Below are 17,315 nucleotides of genomic sequence, written 5' to 3'. Positions count from 1 at the left end.
TGTTATTCTATGGCAAGTGCATGCTTTCACAATATCACAGTTCGTACAGCATTCCCCTCGGCCGGGTGCAAATGCCCGTTTCGCAATTCCCTCAGTCGGGTACACACTTTCCACAGTTCACAATTTCTACAACAAAAGCAAAACCCAATTACACTTTAAGAAAGACACAATGTATTTCAAGGTAAGTAGTTCACCCTATCGCTATTTTAGAACTGCTCTCAAGGAAAGCATACCCCAGTGTTACAAGTTTAGAAGAGCAGCAGCTATTCAAGGTACGCAAAACCATATCCTTTTAAGAGAGGCTATAAGCAACTCAAAAGACAAGTATTAACTTCAAGACTGCTCTAGGTCTTATGAGGTAGATCAGGCAAAGCAAAACCCAATGGTACACTTTAAGAAAGACACAATGTATTTCAAGGTAGGTAAAACCCTATTTTCAAGGTTTTACACTCATTCATTTCAGAATAATAAAACAGTACCAATACCTATTACATTTTTTCTTTTTAAAAAAGAAATATGTTTTATTGATTTCCGTTGACTCAATCATGGAACATTCCACAGCACTGCCGTGTGCAGCAACTGCTATCTTTTTAATATAACACAACATATGCGCAATCCACACAAACCCCCTCCCGGTACCCTACAATCCCCCCCCGCTTCACCTGAAACACTAGTGTATAATCAAAGAATAAACTATCGGTCCGTCTTGATCTCTCCTAGCTTACGGTGGGGTGCCTCCACTTTATCCAAGTCCTCTGCTGAAGAGCCTCCCACTCCATAATTCCAGCACTGGTATCCTCACGACTAAGCCTCACCACCCCCCTCCATGCCATTTTTTCAGCCACTGCCCATGTCCTCACGTCCCTCCACCATTCCTCTCCATCCGGGCCTTTAGGGGACTTCTGTGCCATAGTAATTCTGTGTTTGCCCAGTATGTATGCTAGATCACGCATCTTACTACTATTCTTAACTTCTTTGGGGTTTGGGAAGCGGCCCAACAAACATGCATTTGGAGAAAGTATATCCAGTGCCACCACACCCCTATTCATTCTGCTCGCCACTTCCTGCCAGTATTGCCCCACCACCGGACATGCCAAAAACATATGTAATATCCCAGCATTTATTTCTTGGCACCTGGGGCATGCCAGTGGCAAAACACCCAGCAACTTCAAGATCCTCTGGGGTGTCATATATGCCCTATGTGTTATCAATAATTGTATCAGTTGCAGTCTTGCGTTCCGCGACACCCTTTTATGGTACCCCAGTATTGCCACCCAGCGTGCATCTGCAAGGGGGGGCTCCTAGGTCTTCTTCTCATTTGCTCCTTGTGGCTGAGGGAGTGGTGGGACCATTAGTTAGAAGGAAATCATGTAGTCTGGATATAGTGTGTCCCCCCTCCGATATGTCGTATAGAGTGTCCACTATAAATTATAGAATGTTTCTCTTTCAGTTCCCTATAAGCAGGACATCTGCGGATGATCTCTCTCTTAATGCTACAGTACAGTAAATATTGGCCGCCATCTAAACCTGTGTTCTCAGAAAGCTCTGGAAAGGGTACAGATGAGGTATCCTGCAGCAGGTCTCCTATGGTGGCCACCTCATGTAATTCCCAGTTTCTATGTATCCCCAATCTGACTTGTGCCAGGGGTGCCACCAGCGAGACCAAGGGGATTTGTCTCCAAACCAGATCTGCAAGCCCTATCCCATATTCTCAACCCTAAGGAAACTAGATCCGATCCATGCCCCCCAACCAGGTCTTCCCTTTCACACCAACTCCTTAAGGTAATATCATGCTGCAGTAGGCTGCAGCTTTAATGTGTCTTGGGTTGGGTCATCTGTGAGCCAATTCACCACAAATTGCAGCTGTCTTGAAATGTAATATAGCTCAAGGTTCGGGGCCCTGACACCTCCTTCCTCATATGGCCTTTGTAATGTGGATAGCGCTACTCTAGTATTACCATTTTGCCAAAGGTACCCCCTGCAAATGCCATCCAACGTCCTGAAAAAAGATTTAGATACGTAGAACGGGACATTTACAAACAAATGCAGCAATCTGGGCAATACCAACCATTTGCAACAATGCTACTCTCCCCATTAACGAAAGGGGCAGTTTAGCCCAAAACCTCATGGGGCTTCTGATGCCCGCCAGTGCTTCCAAGGTGTTATTTATGTGTTCTGTCTCAGGAGCTTGGTATATATTAACGCCTAGATACCTAAAGGTGGATTTCATCCATTGCATTGCAAGAAATGGCAGAGCTTTTCGTTCCAACTTCTGCAATCCAGCGATCGAGAACAGAGCTGATTTATCTGTGCTAAATGTAATCCCAGACAGTTTTGTGAATAGCGGCAACGCCTCCAACAGTAATTCAAGATTATCTTCAGGCTTATGGATATATAACAGAGTATCATCGAGATCAGGTGCCGAACCCAGTTAATTTCTATGCCCGCCTCCATATATTCTGATCCGAGATATTGCGCTATTGGTTCCATGGCAAGGACATAGAGCAATGGGGACAACGGGCAGCCCTGTCTAGTTCCTCTTCCAAGTTCCCATGCTTCTGATATGCATCAGCCCGTTTTAACCCTAGCTATCGGGCTGATGTATACCAACTGGACCCATTTAATGTATGCCTGCCCAAACCCAAATCTGTGTAATGTTGCATATAGCCATTCCATCGAATCAAAAGATTTCACGCCGTCTAACGTGGCTATAGCACACAGTATATCCCAGGATGCCGTTCTGGCTATCACATGATGTAATCGCCTTAAATTCCAAGACATGCTTTGGCCTGGCACATACCCCGTTTGGTCTGGATGGACTAGAGTGTGTGTAACCTTTTTCATTCTATCCACCAATATAGATGTCAGTATCTTGATTAAGCATTGACAGGGGCCTGTGAGGTTTGAGGAGTGGTATGATGATGTATTCCCTCAGGCTGTGTGGAAGTATACCGGTTTCATAAGAGTTAGTGAAAATGTTAAGCAGATGCAGAGCCAGCTGCTGAGTGTACTCTTTGAAGAAAACTCGCTAGGAAGCCCGTCCGAGCCTGGGGTCTTTCTTATAGGCGAGGCCTTCATTGTATTTTGAATTTCCTCCAGGGTGATGGGCGCCTCTGGGCTCTGTCTGGGAAGCTCTATCTCATTTAGCACGTCTTTCAAATGAGACCTAGATGTATTGGGTTTCCCCCGGTAAAGGGATCTATAAACGTCTTGGAAGGCTTCAGTAATGCCATTTTGGGTATTTTTGTAAAGCCATGCCAGTAAGCGATCTGGTTTGTCGCCCTCTAGTGCTGCCTTAAGTAGCTAAAAGAGTTAATTTAGTGAGCAGATTCTTTAACAGTTACAGATATGGAATGTTTGCCCCATACACACCTGACTTTCAGCTTGATCCAGCATCTTCTGCACAGCTTCCTAGAAATGGTGCAAACACACGACCAGTGAAAATCCTGCAATCGCATTAGTATCTGTTTTGTATTTCGTTAAGAACTTATTAAACTGGTATCAGTGGCATTTTCAAATGATACATTTCCCTTAGTCACGTCTCTCTGTGCAAACATTTTTAAAAGGATACATCTCTGAAGATTGTGTATAAACAGTAATCTATAAACTCACATTGCCAAATAAAATAGAATACAAGTTATGGATTTTTTTTACAGCAAGAAAAAAACATTATGAATGCTCTTGTGCATTCAAAATGTGACCTTATTCTGTGAAAAGAAAACAGTCAAGACAGTTATCAATGAGCAAGAATTGCCCAGATGGAACAGTGTTGCCATACAGTATATTTCAGTACAAAGCAAGCGCCATGATCAGTTCAGCTTTCAGTGTTAATAAAGATCAGGTTTAAAACTATTTAAAGTAATGGACTGGATGCCACAGGAGAACCTAACTAACAACATGCCATTCAAATCCAGCAATACTTGGATAGAGGTTGATCACATTACACAAGTGGGGCTTAACACCTTGTTAGGAAAGATTTCTCTTTTGACAACTTTCTCTCTATAGTTCTATGGACCCTGTGAGACAGGCATGGTATCAAGAAAGACAGAGGCTCAGAGATGTTAGTTTCAAAACCTTTATTTACTGTAGGTTCCTGGGTTGTTGCAATGCCTAACTGGCCCTAACGCTAAAGGGATGGTTCCCTTAACTGATGTTTCTAAGGGCCATCGATGTCTGAAAGTCCAAAATAATAAATCGATCTGTGTCTAAACCTATGCTTGCCTTCACTCTTTACAAAAATATGTTAGGGGGTCTTTAAAAAAAGGAAAAATAGTGGTTCAACAGAAAATAGGAAACCAATGTTGGTTTCAGGTGATCTTCACACCAGGTGTAGTTTGGTCAATGTCTCAAAAATGAGTTCAATCAAAAAGGGCTGTTCGTAAAAAACCTTCTCCACAGAGCCCTTGCAATTTCTCAAACACTTTCAATGTCTTTGGTTCCTTGGGATTCCCTTCCCCAAACTTCAACTTGTGCAAGTTCAAATACAACAAAATAAATATAACAGTTCTTCTTTCACCTTCTCGTGGTTCCCTTCTCCAAGCTTAGATTCATTCCGTATCAACATTTTTTTAGGCCTCTCGGGGTGGTTCCCTTCCCCAAGCTTGTGCCTTTCTGTTTCACAAAATAAAGGTTCTCCTCTGTTAGGCCTCTTAGGGTTCCCTTCCCAAAGCATATGCCTCTCTTTACACAGCTCTTTTTTTTTAATAACATTTTTTTATTGATTTTGAAGACAAACCAAAAAGAAGAAAAAGAAACTTACATTTACCGGTCTACAATCATATGTCCTGGTCATGATCATATTCATATCGGTCATGTACATAATCTTATTTATAATTCGCATAAACATCATGTGTCACCACACACCCTTTACTCCATAGTGCACAAGGGATCATCAGTTCCCTCCCTCCCTCCTCCCATTTTCCCCATATCTTGTTAGCCTTTGTAGGGCAGCCTCTTGTTTGTATATTCTATGCTCTGTGGCTGCACATACGTCCATATCGGCAGCCCATTGAGCCAGGGTCGGGCATTCCAGGGAGCCCCATTTTTGGGCAATGTTGTGTTTTATCAAACCCACTGCTGTGGATAAGAACAGTCCTTCCCATTTGTTAGCAATATTCTCATCGGGAATACCCAACAGCAGTGTTTTTGGATCCAGTGATGTGATGCGGGTAAGAACCTCAGTCAGTTTATTGCAGCATTTGCTCCAGAAGGTTTTAATTCGGTGGCATTCCCACAGAATATGCATGAAGGTGCCTTCCCCTTCTCGGCATCTTAAGCAACTTGGGTTTGAGGCACGTTTCCAACCATACAGCATAGTTCTGGGATAGTAGACTCGATGAAGAATTTTAAGTTGACTCAGACGGAGTCTGGAGGAGATTGCGATTTCGTGCGGGTGCATTCGCACCAGTATCCTGTCCTCCGGTTCTATATTTCCTACGTCTGCTTCCCATTTAGCTTTGAGATTAGCCAGTTCCGGGGTGGCAAAAGCTGTCATGGCATAATATAGGATGGAAGCGAGTCTGGTGGGGATGTGTGCAGGGAATATGTTACGCTCTAAGGGTGTGCATTCAAACACAGTATCATCTGTGGGGATGTGTTTCCTCAGGGTGTGAGTCAGTTGTGTGTTATGGTAGCGCTCAGTACTCGGGATTCAGAATCTTCTTTGCAGGGCTTCAAACGAGGCTATGCCACCTTCGGCAAGAACGTCACCCACTTTAGTGATCCCTGCCTCTGTCCACTTGGGCCATGATCCAAGTTTTCCTAACTCGGCCAGATTACTATTATGCCATAGGGGTTGCATTGTGGTCACCTTGTTTCCCCACCCGATGAAGATATGTGCTTGTTTCCAAACCGCAGCAACATGCACCGCCGTTGTTTGCGGACAAGGTCTAATGAGGGGCTGGTAGATCAAGTGAAGCAGTTCAGTATTGTGGATATTGGTGGTAATAGGTTTGAAGGCGTGGCACCGCTATATCCCCCTTTCAGACCGATCTCTGCAGTGTGGTTAGTGCCATGCGGGGTTGCCCTCCTCCCCATATAAGTTCCCTAAGGAGGCTCTCAACCCAGTCGAATTCGTGGTCGGGGATCCTAAATGGGGCGTTCTGTAAGACATGTAGGAACTGTGGTAGTGATATCCTTTTGAAAAGTGCAGCCCTGCCCATTAGCGTTAGGGGGAGGAGTTTGCAGTGCTGAACATCATTTGCAAAGCAGTCAGTGATCGGGTGTAGGTTATGAGCCGCATAGTTCGACAGGTCTCCGGAGACCCAAATCCCTAAGTAACGAAAGCCTTCCTGCAAGGGCAGTCTTGGGGAATTGCGTATGCCCCATCCTTCACCGGGAAGAGGATCGATATCCCCCAGTTGACTCTTAGCCCACTGAATTCGGTAAAGTGTGCTAGCATTCGTGTAACTACCAGACAAGTACGGGTTGGATCACTCAAGTAAATTAGAAGATCATCGGCATATAGGGATACTTTATCCTCAGTAGTACCTTCCGGCCATTTAAACCCAGTCCCGGCATTGCTCTGTCAGGGCCATAAGGCGAGCAACTCGATCGCCAGTGCAAATAGGAGGGGGGATAGAGGACATCCCTGTCGTGTTCCCTTGCCGAGTGGGAAGGATCCAGACGGCCACCCATTCACCCTCACCCCAGCTTGTGGACCCACGTACAATAATTGCACCCAGCTCAAGAAGGTCTCGCCAAAACCCATACGGCTCATAGTTTCCCAGAGATTATCCCATATGACCGAATCAAACGCCTTCGAAGTCGATTGCCAGTAGCGCATCTATAATAGGAGCTCGCTCCATTAACAAATGGAGCCGACGTATATACATTTCCGTTGATTTATGTTGCATAAAGCCGCATTGGTCAGGGTGGACCAGGGAGGAGATAACCTGTTGCAATCATTTGGCGAGAATCTTAGCTTCCCCCTTGATCAATGATATAGGCCTGTATGAGGCACACAGTTCAGGGGGTTTGCCTGATTTGGGGATGACTACGATAGTGGCTCTACATAGATCTGGCGGGAGGGTACCTTGCTGTCTAGCCCGAAGGAACATTTTGTGAAGGGGAGCTGCCATCTTCTTGCCGCCTTGTTTTTTCCAGGTTTCAAGCAAGAATCTGTTGGGACCCGGTGTCTTCCCAGATCGCATCTGCGCAATGGCTTCGGCAATTTCAGCCTTGGTGAGGTCGCCATCTAATTGTATCTTCTGTTGCTCGGATAGACATGGCAGTGTGACGTTATCTAAGAAGGAGAGGTCTTTCGGGGAAGTAGGGCTACGGTAAAGGGTGGCATAGAAGCTAGCAAAAGCTTCCGCCATTTCCCGATCTGATTGGATCCGTTCATTATGTTTGTCTACCATCTCTCTAACATGCCGTTGATCCTCATCCCTTCTTTCCAGCCAGGCCAGCATCTTACTTGCTTTATCTCCATATTCATAGATCGGAGCCCTCGATTCCCCGTGCGCGCGTTTGGCATTATCTAACATAATGTTACTGAGACATTCCCTAGCATTTAAAAGGGATCGGTGAGTCTCAGGGGTAGTGTCAAGAATATGTTTAGTCTCCCATTCCTACACTTCCCTTTCAGCCTCTGTCACTTTGTTTTAGGGAGAATTCTCAGAAATGTGCTTATTTCCCCTCACCTTAGAGATCACCAGCAACTTTGCTGGATTTTAAGGACTTGTTTTTTTCCCTTGGAGTGAGTGTGCGCCTTTTTCCCCACTCTCTCAGGTATTCTGATGTGTGTTTTACTCTTGTGTTCTTTGATTATGGAGTTTTAGCAAACCCCATAAGGCATCATCTTTTTATTGTTGTGTCACACAGCACCTTTAGTGCAGTGACACAGGGGTATCCTTTGGATCCCCCAAGATTTAAATAGCTTCTCTGGGATGAACTACTGTTCCCCAGAGAATGTAAAGTTAAATTGACTTTACTAGTCTTTTTAAATTCATGGACCCAGCACACACCATCTTCCAATGGCGTGCCTGAGGGGTTACCTAGTATCCCCTGTGTCTAAACACTCTTGTAGCAGTCAAATGCTCCTATCGAAAATGTATGGTGGCAGTAGGGTTTTATAACAAACTACCATGATTTTTCCCGACCGCGAACACCGGTAGCTAAAAATTGGGGTAGCCATGTTTTTCAATATGGCACCCAAGACCCCTCTGTAAAAACAGACTCCAGTCATCTTTTTTTGCCGTTTCTTTGTGGAAAGGTCCTTCTTGTGTTTAACTCTGCGCGCCAAAGCAGCTTTGGTCCCTTTGTTCGTGAGCCTTCGGTGGGCTTCAGGACTGAAGTCCTCCCATGGTGTCTGAGAGTCTGGGGTGGGCAGGAAGTGAGGGATGTGCCTGAAACTCCCTGTGCTTAGTCTCCTACGAGACCCAAATGCACTCTGGCGTGATTGGCTGGCTGACTGTACGTCAAGGACAGCCACCCTGCTGGCTGAGTGGCAGCTAGGCTGGAATGAATGGGAGAAAACTGTTTAAAAGGCGAGTCTCCAGGACTGGAAGGCAGAGTCGGCTGCTGGAACGAAAGAACCGAAGACGAGCTGGAAGAGGACGGCTGCTGCAACCACTATACCGTTGGTTTGCCGGTGAAGCCCTGCTGCAACCCCGAATTGCCAGACCTCCAATCGACAGAGAAGCTCCTTCAAGGATGGCTTCTCCCTTTGAGTTGGTGGGACCATCCAACTCAGCAAATGTCTGGATACCATTCTCGGAGCTGGTTAAGGTTAACCAGGGGGAAGGACACCAGTTTGTATTTGGAAGCCACAGCTACTTGAGCTGAAGTGACGCCATTTTGTTTGCGTCACTTTTGAGTCCCCCGACGTCCTCCCTCTTGTCCCCATGACTGAGGCTCAGGAACAGCGAGACCTGCAGGACCTGCCAGGAACCAACGTCTTCAGCTGCATCTTTTTGCTCCACTTTAAGGTACTGTGTCATATGGTTGAGAGATCCCAACTCTCTCGGTGGAAGTTCGTGAAACTTTCCCAACTTGCAGGCCTAATCAGCTTGTGACCCGAGACAGCTTGCTTTTTCGTCTGAACTACTTCTAAAAACTTTTACAAAGACTTCTCCATTTGTACCAGAACTGTGCTTTCCTATCCAAGAACACTTGACTATTGACTTTGGCCTGGCCTATTGATTCAAATTGACCCTCCTGGTACATTGAACCTTTGCATTACCTTAAAGAAGTGTGTTCTAACTCTTTGTGCAAATCTCTGCTTTTTATTCCTATTTAAAAGTATTGAAGTGCTATTTGGCTCCTTTTTCAGGGGAGCGCAAACTGTCTTTATAACTTAGAGTTTGTTACTGTAGTATATTTGTGTTTAATATTGAATTGATTTCTACTAGTGAAAGTTTTCTAAATGACTGTGTAAATAAATGTTTAAGTACTTTTTAACCAAGAAACCTTGAGTGTAAGTGTCTACTTGAACCACTGTGATTGTGATACTTCTGTGTAACTTCTTCTACTGCTCACATTCCCCCTTGAGATAAGCCTGGCTGCTCAGCTCGCTACCAAACGTGTGTGGAACAGGTTGTGCTTACACCTGTAGTCCTAATTGTGTGTGGTGTTCCCAGAGGGTAGTGCCTGCAATTCTGCCTAACACTTTGCGTAGGTGTTCCTTTTTTTTGTTGGGCGTCCAAGAGACGATCTCCCCTCTAAGCACCGCCTTGTATGCTTCCCATACTACCACAGGGCTATCGACTGCCGTAGAATTTATTTAAAAGTATTCGTTGTTTTTTTCCGTGAGATAATCGATGAGGTTGTGGAAGCCCAGATAATAGTTGTTTAATCGCCATGTCTTGGGGGGAGTTGACCTATTCACACGCATCTCCATCACTAATGGCGAGTGATCCGAGATGGCTCGGGGGAGTAGTTCTGCAGTGAGTACCCTGTGTGTGTCCGTAGCTGGGAGGAAGAGCTAATGCAACCTAGAGAGGGAGCCGTGGGCCCCTGAGTGGAATGAGTAGCCTTTGTCTCTAGGGTGGAGTTCTCGCCATACATCACGAAAGCCCAATGCTGACGTGAATGTTGCCAGTTTTGTGGGGATGTCTGGGTTGCGCCCCTGGATGTGAGTGCGATCTAAAGCGTTGCACATTACATCGTTGAAGTCCCCCACCCCCCCCCCCCCCCTGGATCCACATGTCTGGTTGATGTTTCGCTATCGGAGCGGTTAATTCATCTAGAAGTTCTTCTCTGAGCCCCGGTGGGGATTATATTGTAGCGATAGCCAATGTATCTCCCCAAAGCGTACCAAGCAATATTACATAGCGGCCCCTGGGGTCCTGTTCCACTGTAAGTGGTGTGAACGGGATGCATTTGTGTAGTAAAATCAGAGCGCCCTGAGACCACATAGTGTATCCTGCGTGAAATGCAGAATGGTAGTTTGTTCTCCGAAAGAGAGCGCAGGCCGATCCTGCTAAGTGTGTTGCGGTGATGACGGCCATTTCGGGGGGAGTGTCTATTCAGAAATTGGGTGATAAGACGTCTCTTGATCCAAGAGCCCATCCCGTTCACATTCCAGGTGAGTAGTTTAAGAGACCTAGGGCGATCAGTGGGTGTTAGTCGAGTTTATGTAAGTGCCATTTGTGATATATGGTACCAGGGTTGTAAAATCCATGTGGAATGATTGCGTGGGCTTTGCCCGGTGAATGATCGCATCGGGCATGTTGTGCGGAACCATAGTGGTCCTGAATGATGCGTGATCATACTGGTTTTGCCATGTGGACATATGATTGTACTTGAACAACATTGAACATTTTACAACGTTTCCCTCCCCCTCCCTATACTCCGCCCCAACATGAAGTATCTGTCTCCCGAACATTACTGACGCCTGGAAACTACCACGTCAGAGTTAACTTAATAACCCATATTGTCCCAACGGGAACTTAACCAAAGACTTATTACCTCTGTTGGAGATGCAAGGACCTGGTGGCCGCCGTCCTTGCAGTGTCACTTGGCGAAAGTTGCGTATGAGCGAATTCTCTTGGCTCCCGGGTGGGTGCGCTGTCTTTGTCCGCCTCTGTGTCCTCAGTGTTTCTTTATCCGTCACCTCCAAACCGTTGATCTCAGGAGTCTATTTCTTGGTTAGGGTTATTCTGTTCCGGTGGTGGGGGGTGTTGCGCTGGATGGTCCCCGATTCCTCGGGGGTTGGGGTCTTACTCCGGGGTCCGGGTCACTTGGGTCCCAGTTTCCGTTAATATGAGTTTCCGCCCATTTCCAGACCTCCCGCGGGTCCATAAAATGCACAGTAGTGCCATTATGCTGAATCTTTAACTGGGCCGGGAAGAGTAATCCATACTTGATGTTCATGGAGGGAGTTTCCTTTTCAGGTGCTCAAAGTATTGTCTGGCCTTTTGCACTTCTCGGGTATAGTCCTGGAAGAAAGATGGTGAGTCTGGAACCATTGTGCGTAATCAACCCTTTTGCGCGAGCCATCTGTAGTATTGCATCCCTGTCCCGATAATTAAAAGTTTGGCTATGACAGTTCGTGGGGAGGCACCCGGGATCGGCCTTCCTGCTGGCATTCGATGAGCTCTCTCTATTGAGAAGAAGTTAGTGAAGGACTTTGGTGCAAAGAGATCCAGCAACCATTGTTCTAGAAAGAGTTCCATGCTGGGTCCCTCTGTGTTTTCTGGAAGGCCCACGAATATTGTTACGGCATGATCTTCCTTCTCCCTCTTCAACTTGTGCTTCCAGGGTCTTCAGATGTGTCATTGTCTGCGAGAGCTGTTGATGTACCCCGCTGAGGTCGTCTTCCACTCCTGATACGTGGTGTTCCACCTCTCTGGTGCAGGAGGATAGTTTTTGAAGGTCGTGACAGAGAAAGGATACCTCTGCTGGATGCCGTCCATCTTTTACTCCATGGAGGAGCGGGAGTTGGCAATAGTGGCCATCACGTCTTTCAATGTTAGGGCTTCAACAGTGGAGGTCGCTGGTGGCTCAGTGTCCATCATTGTAGTGGAAGCGTTAGTTGCATATTGGTCCATGGTGCTTTGTGTGGACGCTTTCTTAGTTTTATCCTTGCCCATGTTTCAGTTCGGGGGGTTGCAGGAGCAAGAAGGCCGCTGGTTTCGACTGCGGCCCAAGTTATCTGCTGCTGCGCCGACACGGGTGCACCGGTGGGCTGGAACTGCAGGAGATGCAACCCCTCCCGGACGAGTCAGGGGGGAAGAGTCGAATGTGGGTCTAAAATATAGTGTGGTTATCGCCCCGAGTAGTTCCTGTGAGTGGCAGCCGATCGCCTCCATTCCCTCCAGCTGCTGCCGTAGTTGTGGGTATTTGTATGTTAAAGATTGGTAAGTGGTCTCTCGGGCAGCTCGCACCTCTTTACTCCGCCTGATAGTTCCCAAGTTTCACGGTCCTGGGTATATTGAGGTATGGATATAGGTACCAGCCGGAGGCCGGCCACATCTTGCAGGCCCAGCGCCAGTTCCCCTTGTGTCTTCAGTGCTTTTATGGAGCCCCTGTCTGCTTATCGGGTCCAAATAGTCTGTTTCAAGAGTGGGAGGCAGCTGGGCTCCTTCTGCCTTCCGTGAATGGTTACAGGTGTTCGAAGGCGCTCAGAGTCGCTCCTACTGTTCTGCAAGTCCTGTCCGGTGTTTCTGCCGTGCCTCCGACCTGTGATGATTTCTCCTTGTTTTTCAAGCAGGGCGGGCAGAGGGGGATTATCTCAGCAGAGGTGATCCCACCGTTGCATTACAGATAAGTCTCTTGGTGGCGCCCCAGTGCCATTTCACTCTCCCCCTGCTGGAGGTCGGTGTATGCCCAGAGATAGGCACCTGCCAGGATCCAATCTCTCCTTGTGGGTCTGCTACGTGCAGTCCATGTTCTTATGCGGCTCCTATGTCCGCCCTAGGGATCAATGTTGCCAGTTCCCGAAGTGGGGTAGATGAGCCCAGGTTGTCCCCCTGGTTGATTGTAGGCGGTTCAGTACGTTCTGGAGCCTCCTCCACGACAGAGCGGATCTAGACTAGCTGCCAAGCCACCCCAACTCGGGTGCCCCCAGCCACTCGGAGGTTCCGGGCATGTAGAGGTCTTGTCACATCTAGGGTATGTGCACTGCTGGTACAATAGGAAGGTCTGGTGCCCCAGGGGTGGACTAACCTGCCATTACAGCTGCAACCACCACAGTCACTCCGTGCTGTGGTGGTTGCAGCTGTAATGGGGCTGCACGTTTGTTTGTGACCGGCCTTATTCCCGTGGCCTTCTTCCAAGGGGTAAGGGTGGCTCAGGCTGGGCAGTCAGCTCTCCAAATGGGGTGCTGCACTGTGTTCTTGGATCCGAGGGCCGCACAGTGTAATGGGTTAATGCCGACCCCATTGCGGCCAGGGGAGCAGGCCTATCCCTAGCGGGGGCAGGAGGCAGATGTTCTGGGGGTGTAGTTTGTGGGTTACCCCATTGCTGTGTGGCCCGCTCTGACCTTCCATTCCTGTATTAACACTCCGCACGTCTGCCGCGTATCCTTTGCGGGGGCCGCGGGTCAGAGACCGCTCACTTTGTTAGCTCCCTTTCATTCTTCACTCCTCTCCTCTGCGGGCTACGATGCTACTCGATGGACGGCCCTGCAGGTCGCCTGACCTCCTCCGCATGGGGAGCCCTTCAGAGGGAGTCCGGAAGAGCACCCGGGATGCTTCCCGAGGAGTTGCAAGGGGTCCGGTCTTTAGTCCTGCTAGCCGTGGGGCAGTGGCCCCCCCCCTGGTCCGTAGCAGCTGCAGGACCTACGGCTGATCACTGCTCCTCTGATCCCAGATCGACGGATCTGTAGTTACTTTGGCCTGCACCAGCGGTCGCGGTGCAGCCTCCACCGGTGCCCGCCAGTCCAACCGCAATAGTCAGCGCCGCATCGGCCAGCAGTGCCCACCCAGGGTCAGGAGTCCTCCGCCGCTGCCCCGATCAGGGCTCTTTGATGTTTGCGCCGCTCCTGTTCTCTCCGCACCGGTTACCTGGTGCTGGGTGGCAGTTTTGAGTCTTGGCGTCGGCGGCTCCTCTGCTCAGTAGAGGCGGTCCCTGTCGGCCATTTTATAAGGCACTTTTGCGCCAGTCGGGCACGGCGGTCCACAATGAGCAGCTCCGGCAGGGGTTCACCTCCACAGCCCCAACTCACTACACTTGTGTGGCACACACCCGTCTCTCTGTGGGTATATTTTCAATGAGTTTCATCTCGCCAAACAGGACATTTCCCCAGGATACGGTCGGCGGCCACAGGAGCTCTTAAGGAATCACGTCTGTACCGCTCGCATGCTGGCCCGCCTCGTCTCTTGTACAACTCTTGTTAGGCCTCTCAGTGTTCCCATCCCCAAGTTTAGGCCCCTTCTGTCTTTTAACAAACAAACAAAGTTCTTTTAGTCAGAATGTACCTTTCACTGTACAGTTCTTACAAGGGGTAGTATCAGAGACTTTCGAGAATGCTGGGCTCTTTTCTCCTCCCAAGCGTGACCACTATGACCTTCAACCCCTCTCCTTATTCCTTGCCCTACCTTTTTAATCTTTCCCCTTCAGGGGCTTCCTGCACCCCTTCTTGCTCTCCTTTGCTTTATCGTGCACACTTGCACCCATCCATTTCTTTCTTTCCAACCGTTCACTTGGTGCTTCCTGCACTCCTTCTTGCTTTCTTTTGTTTGCTTTATTTCACTGTGCACACTTGCACCCTTTTCTTCACTGTGCACACTTGTACCTTCCTTTGGTCTCTTATCTTTATATCGTGCCTCTGGCACTTTCCTTTCTTTATCATGCAAACTTGCACCTGTCCGCTTGTTTCCCGTGCCTCTTGCACACTTCACATGCCTTTATTCTGCTTTACTTTCCTTCAGGGCCGCTAGTGCCTTTTCCTTCTTTCTGTTTGACCTATTTCCATAATTTCTTACACTTTCTGTACTTCTTATGCTTTCTGTCTCTTTCCTTCACGTGCCGCTAAGCAAACTGTGCATATGTGCCACTCTGCTCCAGTCAAACGCACGCTCTCGAGTTTCTCTCTCTGACTTTCACAAAACTCACTGGGCAGCGTCGCTTTGACAGGCGGTCTCCCTCTGGAAATGTGGGGTTGAGGTCAGGGTCTCACCACTTGCCCCATTGGACTGGCAAAAGTTCCAAGGGAACAAGCACTCCGCCAAACGTCGCCAGCAAGATGCAGGCTGCCTCACTCTGGCTCCTTGGAGGCACAGCTCCCTTGCCAAGCTGCAGCCCCTCACAAACACCAGGCCAGCGTCTCAGCATGCCGCTCTCCTCCAGGCTTCAGGTCCTGCTGCTCTCTGCTTCTTGGCTTCTCTGGTCCGGACAGCGTGCATCCCCAGCTCGCTCTATGATTCTGGCAGAACCTGGCTTAGGACTGAGAAGGGATCGACTGCTGGTCTCAGCCAAGCAGCTTCCCTTCTGCTCTCCCAACTGTTCTTCCTCTGCTCTCTCAGCAGTCTGCTTTTATACGGGTTCAGGTCAAAAGCTTGTGCCTGAAATGTTCGAGGGAGAGAAGACAAAGTTATTTTTCCGAAAATAACTTTCGGTCTTCTCTCCCCTGAACATTTCAGACTTTGCCCTTGCCCCCATGCTCCTACTTACCTGTGGGCGGCACACATCCCTGTGCACCGCCGTCTCCACATCCCTCTGCGACGCCGGTTCCCTTCACTTGTGTGTATGGGAACCGGCGCTGCAGTGTCTGCTTTACTTGTTTATTTTGTTATACTTTATTGAGTCGGGGCAACCCCTGCTCACATTACATGTGAAGAAGGGTGCAGGGGACACCCCCGCAGCCCATTATGTCCTTCTTCACTGTAATGTTTGGTATGGCATATTTGTTCACATTTTTAGGCTATATAAGCTTTTCGTTTCGCCAAAATTCGGGGAAATATGCCATACAGTCTTTTATTTTCTGACTTTTTTGATGATTCCCTTTTATACACCTGGGTTGCACCAATGGGATGCAGGTGTGTGGGCAGGGCTGGGTTTGCCTGATCTCCAATACTCCAACTAACAGGGCATGCCTGTCCTTCAGTCCTGAGTGAGTTCTTAAAAAGTGCAGTATCCCTTTTGCTTCCCTGCTCTTTCTTTGTAATAATCTGTAGGGGAGGGTAAGTATAGTTAGGTGTGCACAGTTGAAGTCAAGTGCCTGACCTTGCCCGACGCTATTAATGGGACAGCCTAATGGTTGTAGGCCCCTTTTTGTATCTCCATATTGTTCCTATGGGTACTCCTCATTGATATTAGCTCCATCTTCCTCGTCTCAGTGTTTGTTGGAAATGGGCAGCGGGGAGTGGGGAACGGGACGAGAGTGAAAATACCCTGTAAAGGCTGAGGGAAGAGTATGATGATGTATAACTGGGAAGAGGGGAATACTGTGTCTCTGTACCATTAGATGTTACATGTGGGGAAATGAGGAAAGACGTTTTACCGCAACCTAAAGAGGATGTGAGAGGGGTAAGGGTAGATTGGCCATCAGTAGGAAGGGGCGATACCGCATCTCTCTCGTGGATACCTCACTCCAAAACCCCCAGAACCCTGCAACCAGGTGATCCTCCCTCGCTTGTCCACCCCCAGGTTCTGGATCCAACAGCAATGGACGTCCCCTGGCCAACTGAGCAGAGGATCCCAGGGGTAGGAGTGAGAATACTCTCAGGTTTCTCACAACCCCCAAACATTTTGCTTTTGTTTTTGAACCTGTGATACTTCTTACAGGGAAGTGAATCCGTTAGCATCACGCCCCTGACCTTTTGCTCATTTTGTTATGGGGAAACTGATCAGTACTTCAGACTATCAGTACTATGCTTCTCGTTTGTCTTTTACTTTTTGTAACTTTTTAACATTGCACACAGCATCCTTCAATGAGGTGCAATGGGGATACTTTTGTATTATTCAAGCCTTTTACCACTGGGATTTTTAGTTACTTTTATATGTGCCTAAAGACACGCTTGGTGGGAGCAGATACAATTTTATCAATTTTGTTCAATGTTATTTCTAGTGTGCACATTTACGTTTGCCACATATGACTACTAAAATTGGCTAGTGCCCTAAAATGGCCATGCAACGTGATTTTCGCTTGTTCTTTGGCCATATTATTGTTTGGCCTTCTTCCTGCCTTGCCAGGTCAGGAAATCCTATATAAGGCCATGCACTTGCCCGGGAAAGCCTCCGCTTTCGCAGGCTACTGATGCTTTTGTGTGTGTGCGTGTGTAGCTCAGGAAGGGGGTGGGACTGTCTGGTCCCACTCCACATCTGTGGTGCCTGAAAGTCTGTGGGTAGTGTATGAGTGAAACCAACCACTGTCCTTGCAGACACTGTCCCCGATTGGGCCACTGCTGGCTATTTGAATGGCACAGATC

General features: G+C 48.0%; 1 protein-coding gene across 1 annotated transcript in view; it reads right to left on the bottom strand.

Moving 5' to 3' along the window:
* ZRSR2 (zinc finger CCCH-type, RNA binding motif and serine/arginine rich 2) overlaps positions 1-17,315 on the bottom strand; it is a 336,397-nt gene that overhangs the window by 113,670 nt on the left and 205,412 nt on the right. The window contains exon 6 of the mRNA XM_069636787.1: positions 3,373-3,411. Coding sequence (XP_069492888.1) covers positions 3,373-3,411 — 39 coding nt within the window. The remainder of the gene's footprint in view (positions 1-3,372; positions 3,412-17,315) is intronic.

This window comes from Ambystoma mexicanum, chromosome 7p, assembly GCF_040938575.1.
Source record: "Ambystoma mexicanum isolate Mex_15411 chromosome 7p, UKY_AmexF1_1, whole genome shotgun sequence".
Taxonomy (NCBI): Eukaryota; Metazoa; Chordata; class Amphibia; order Caudata; family Ambystomatidae; genus Ambystoma; species Ambystoma mexicanum.
Note: the sequence above shows the minus strand (reverse complement) of the source record. Positions and strands in the feature narration are given on the sequence as shown.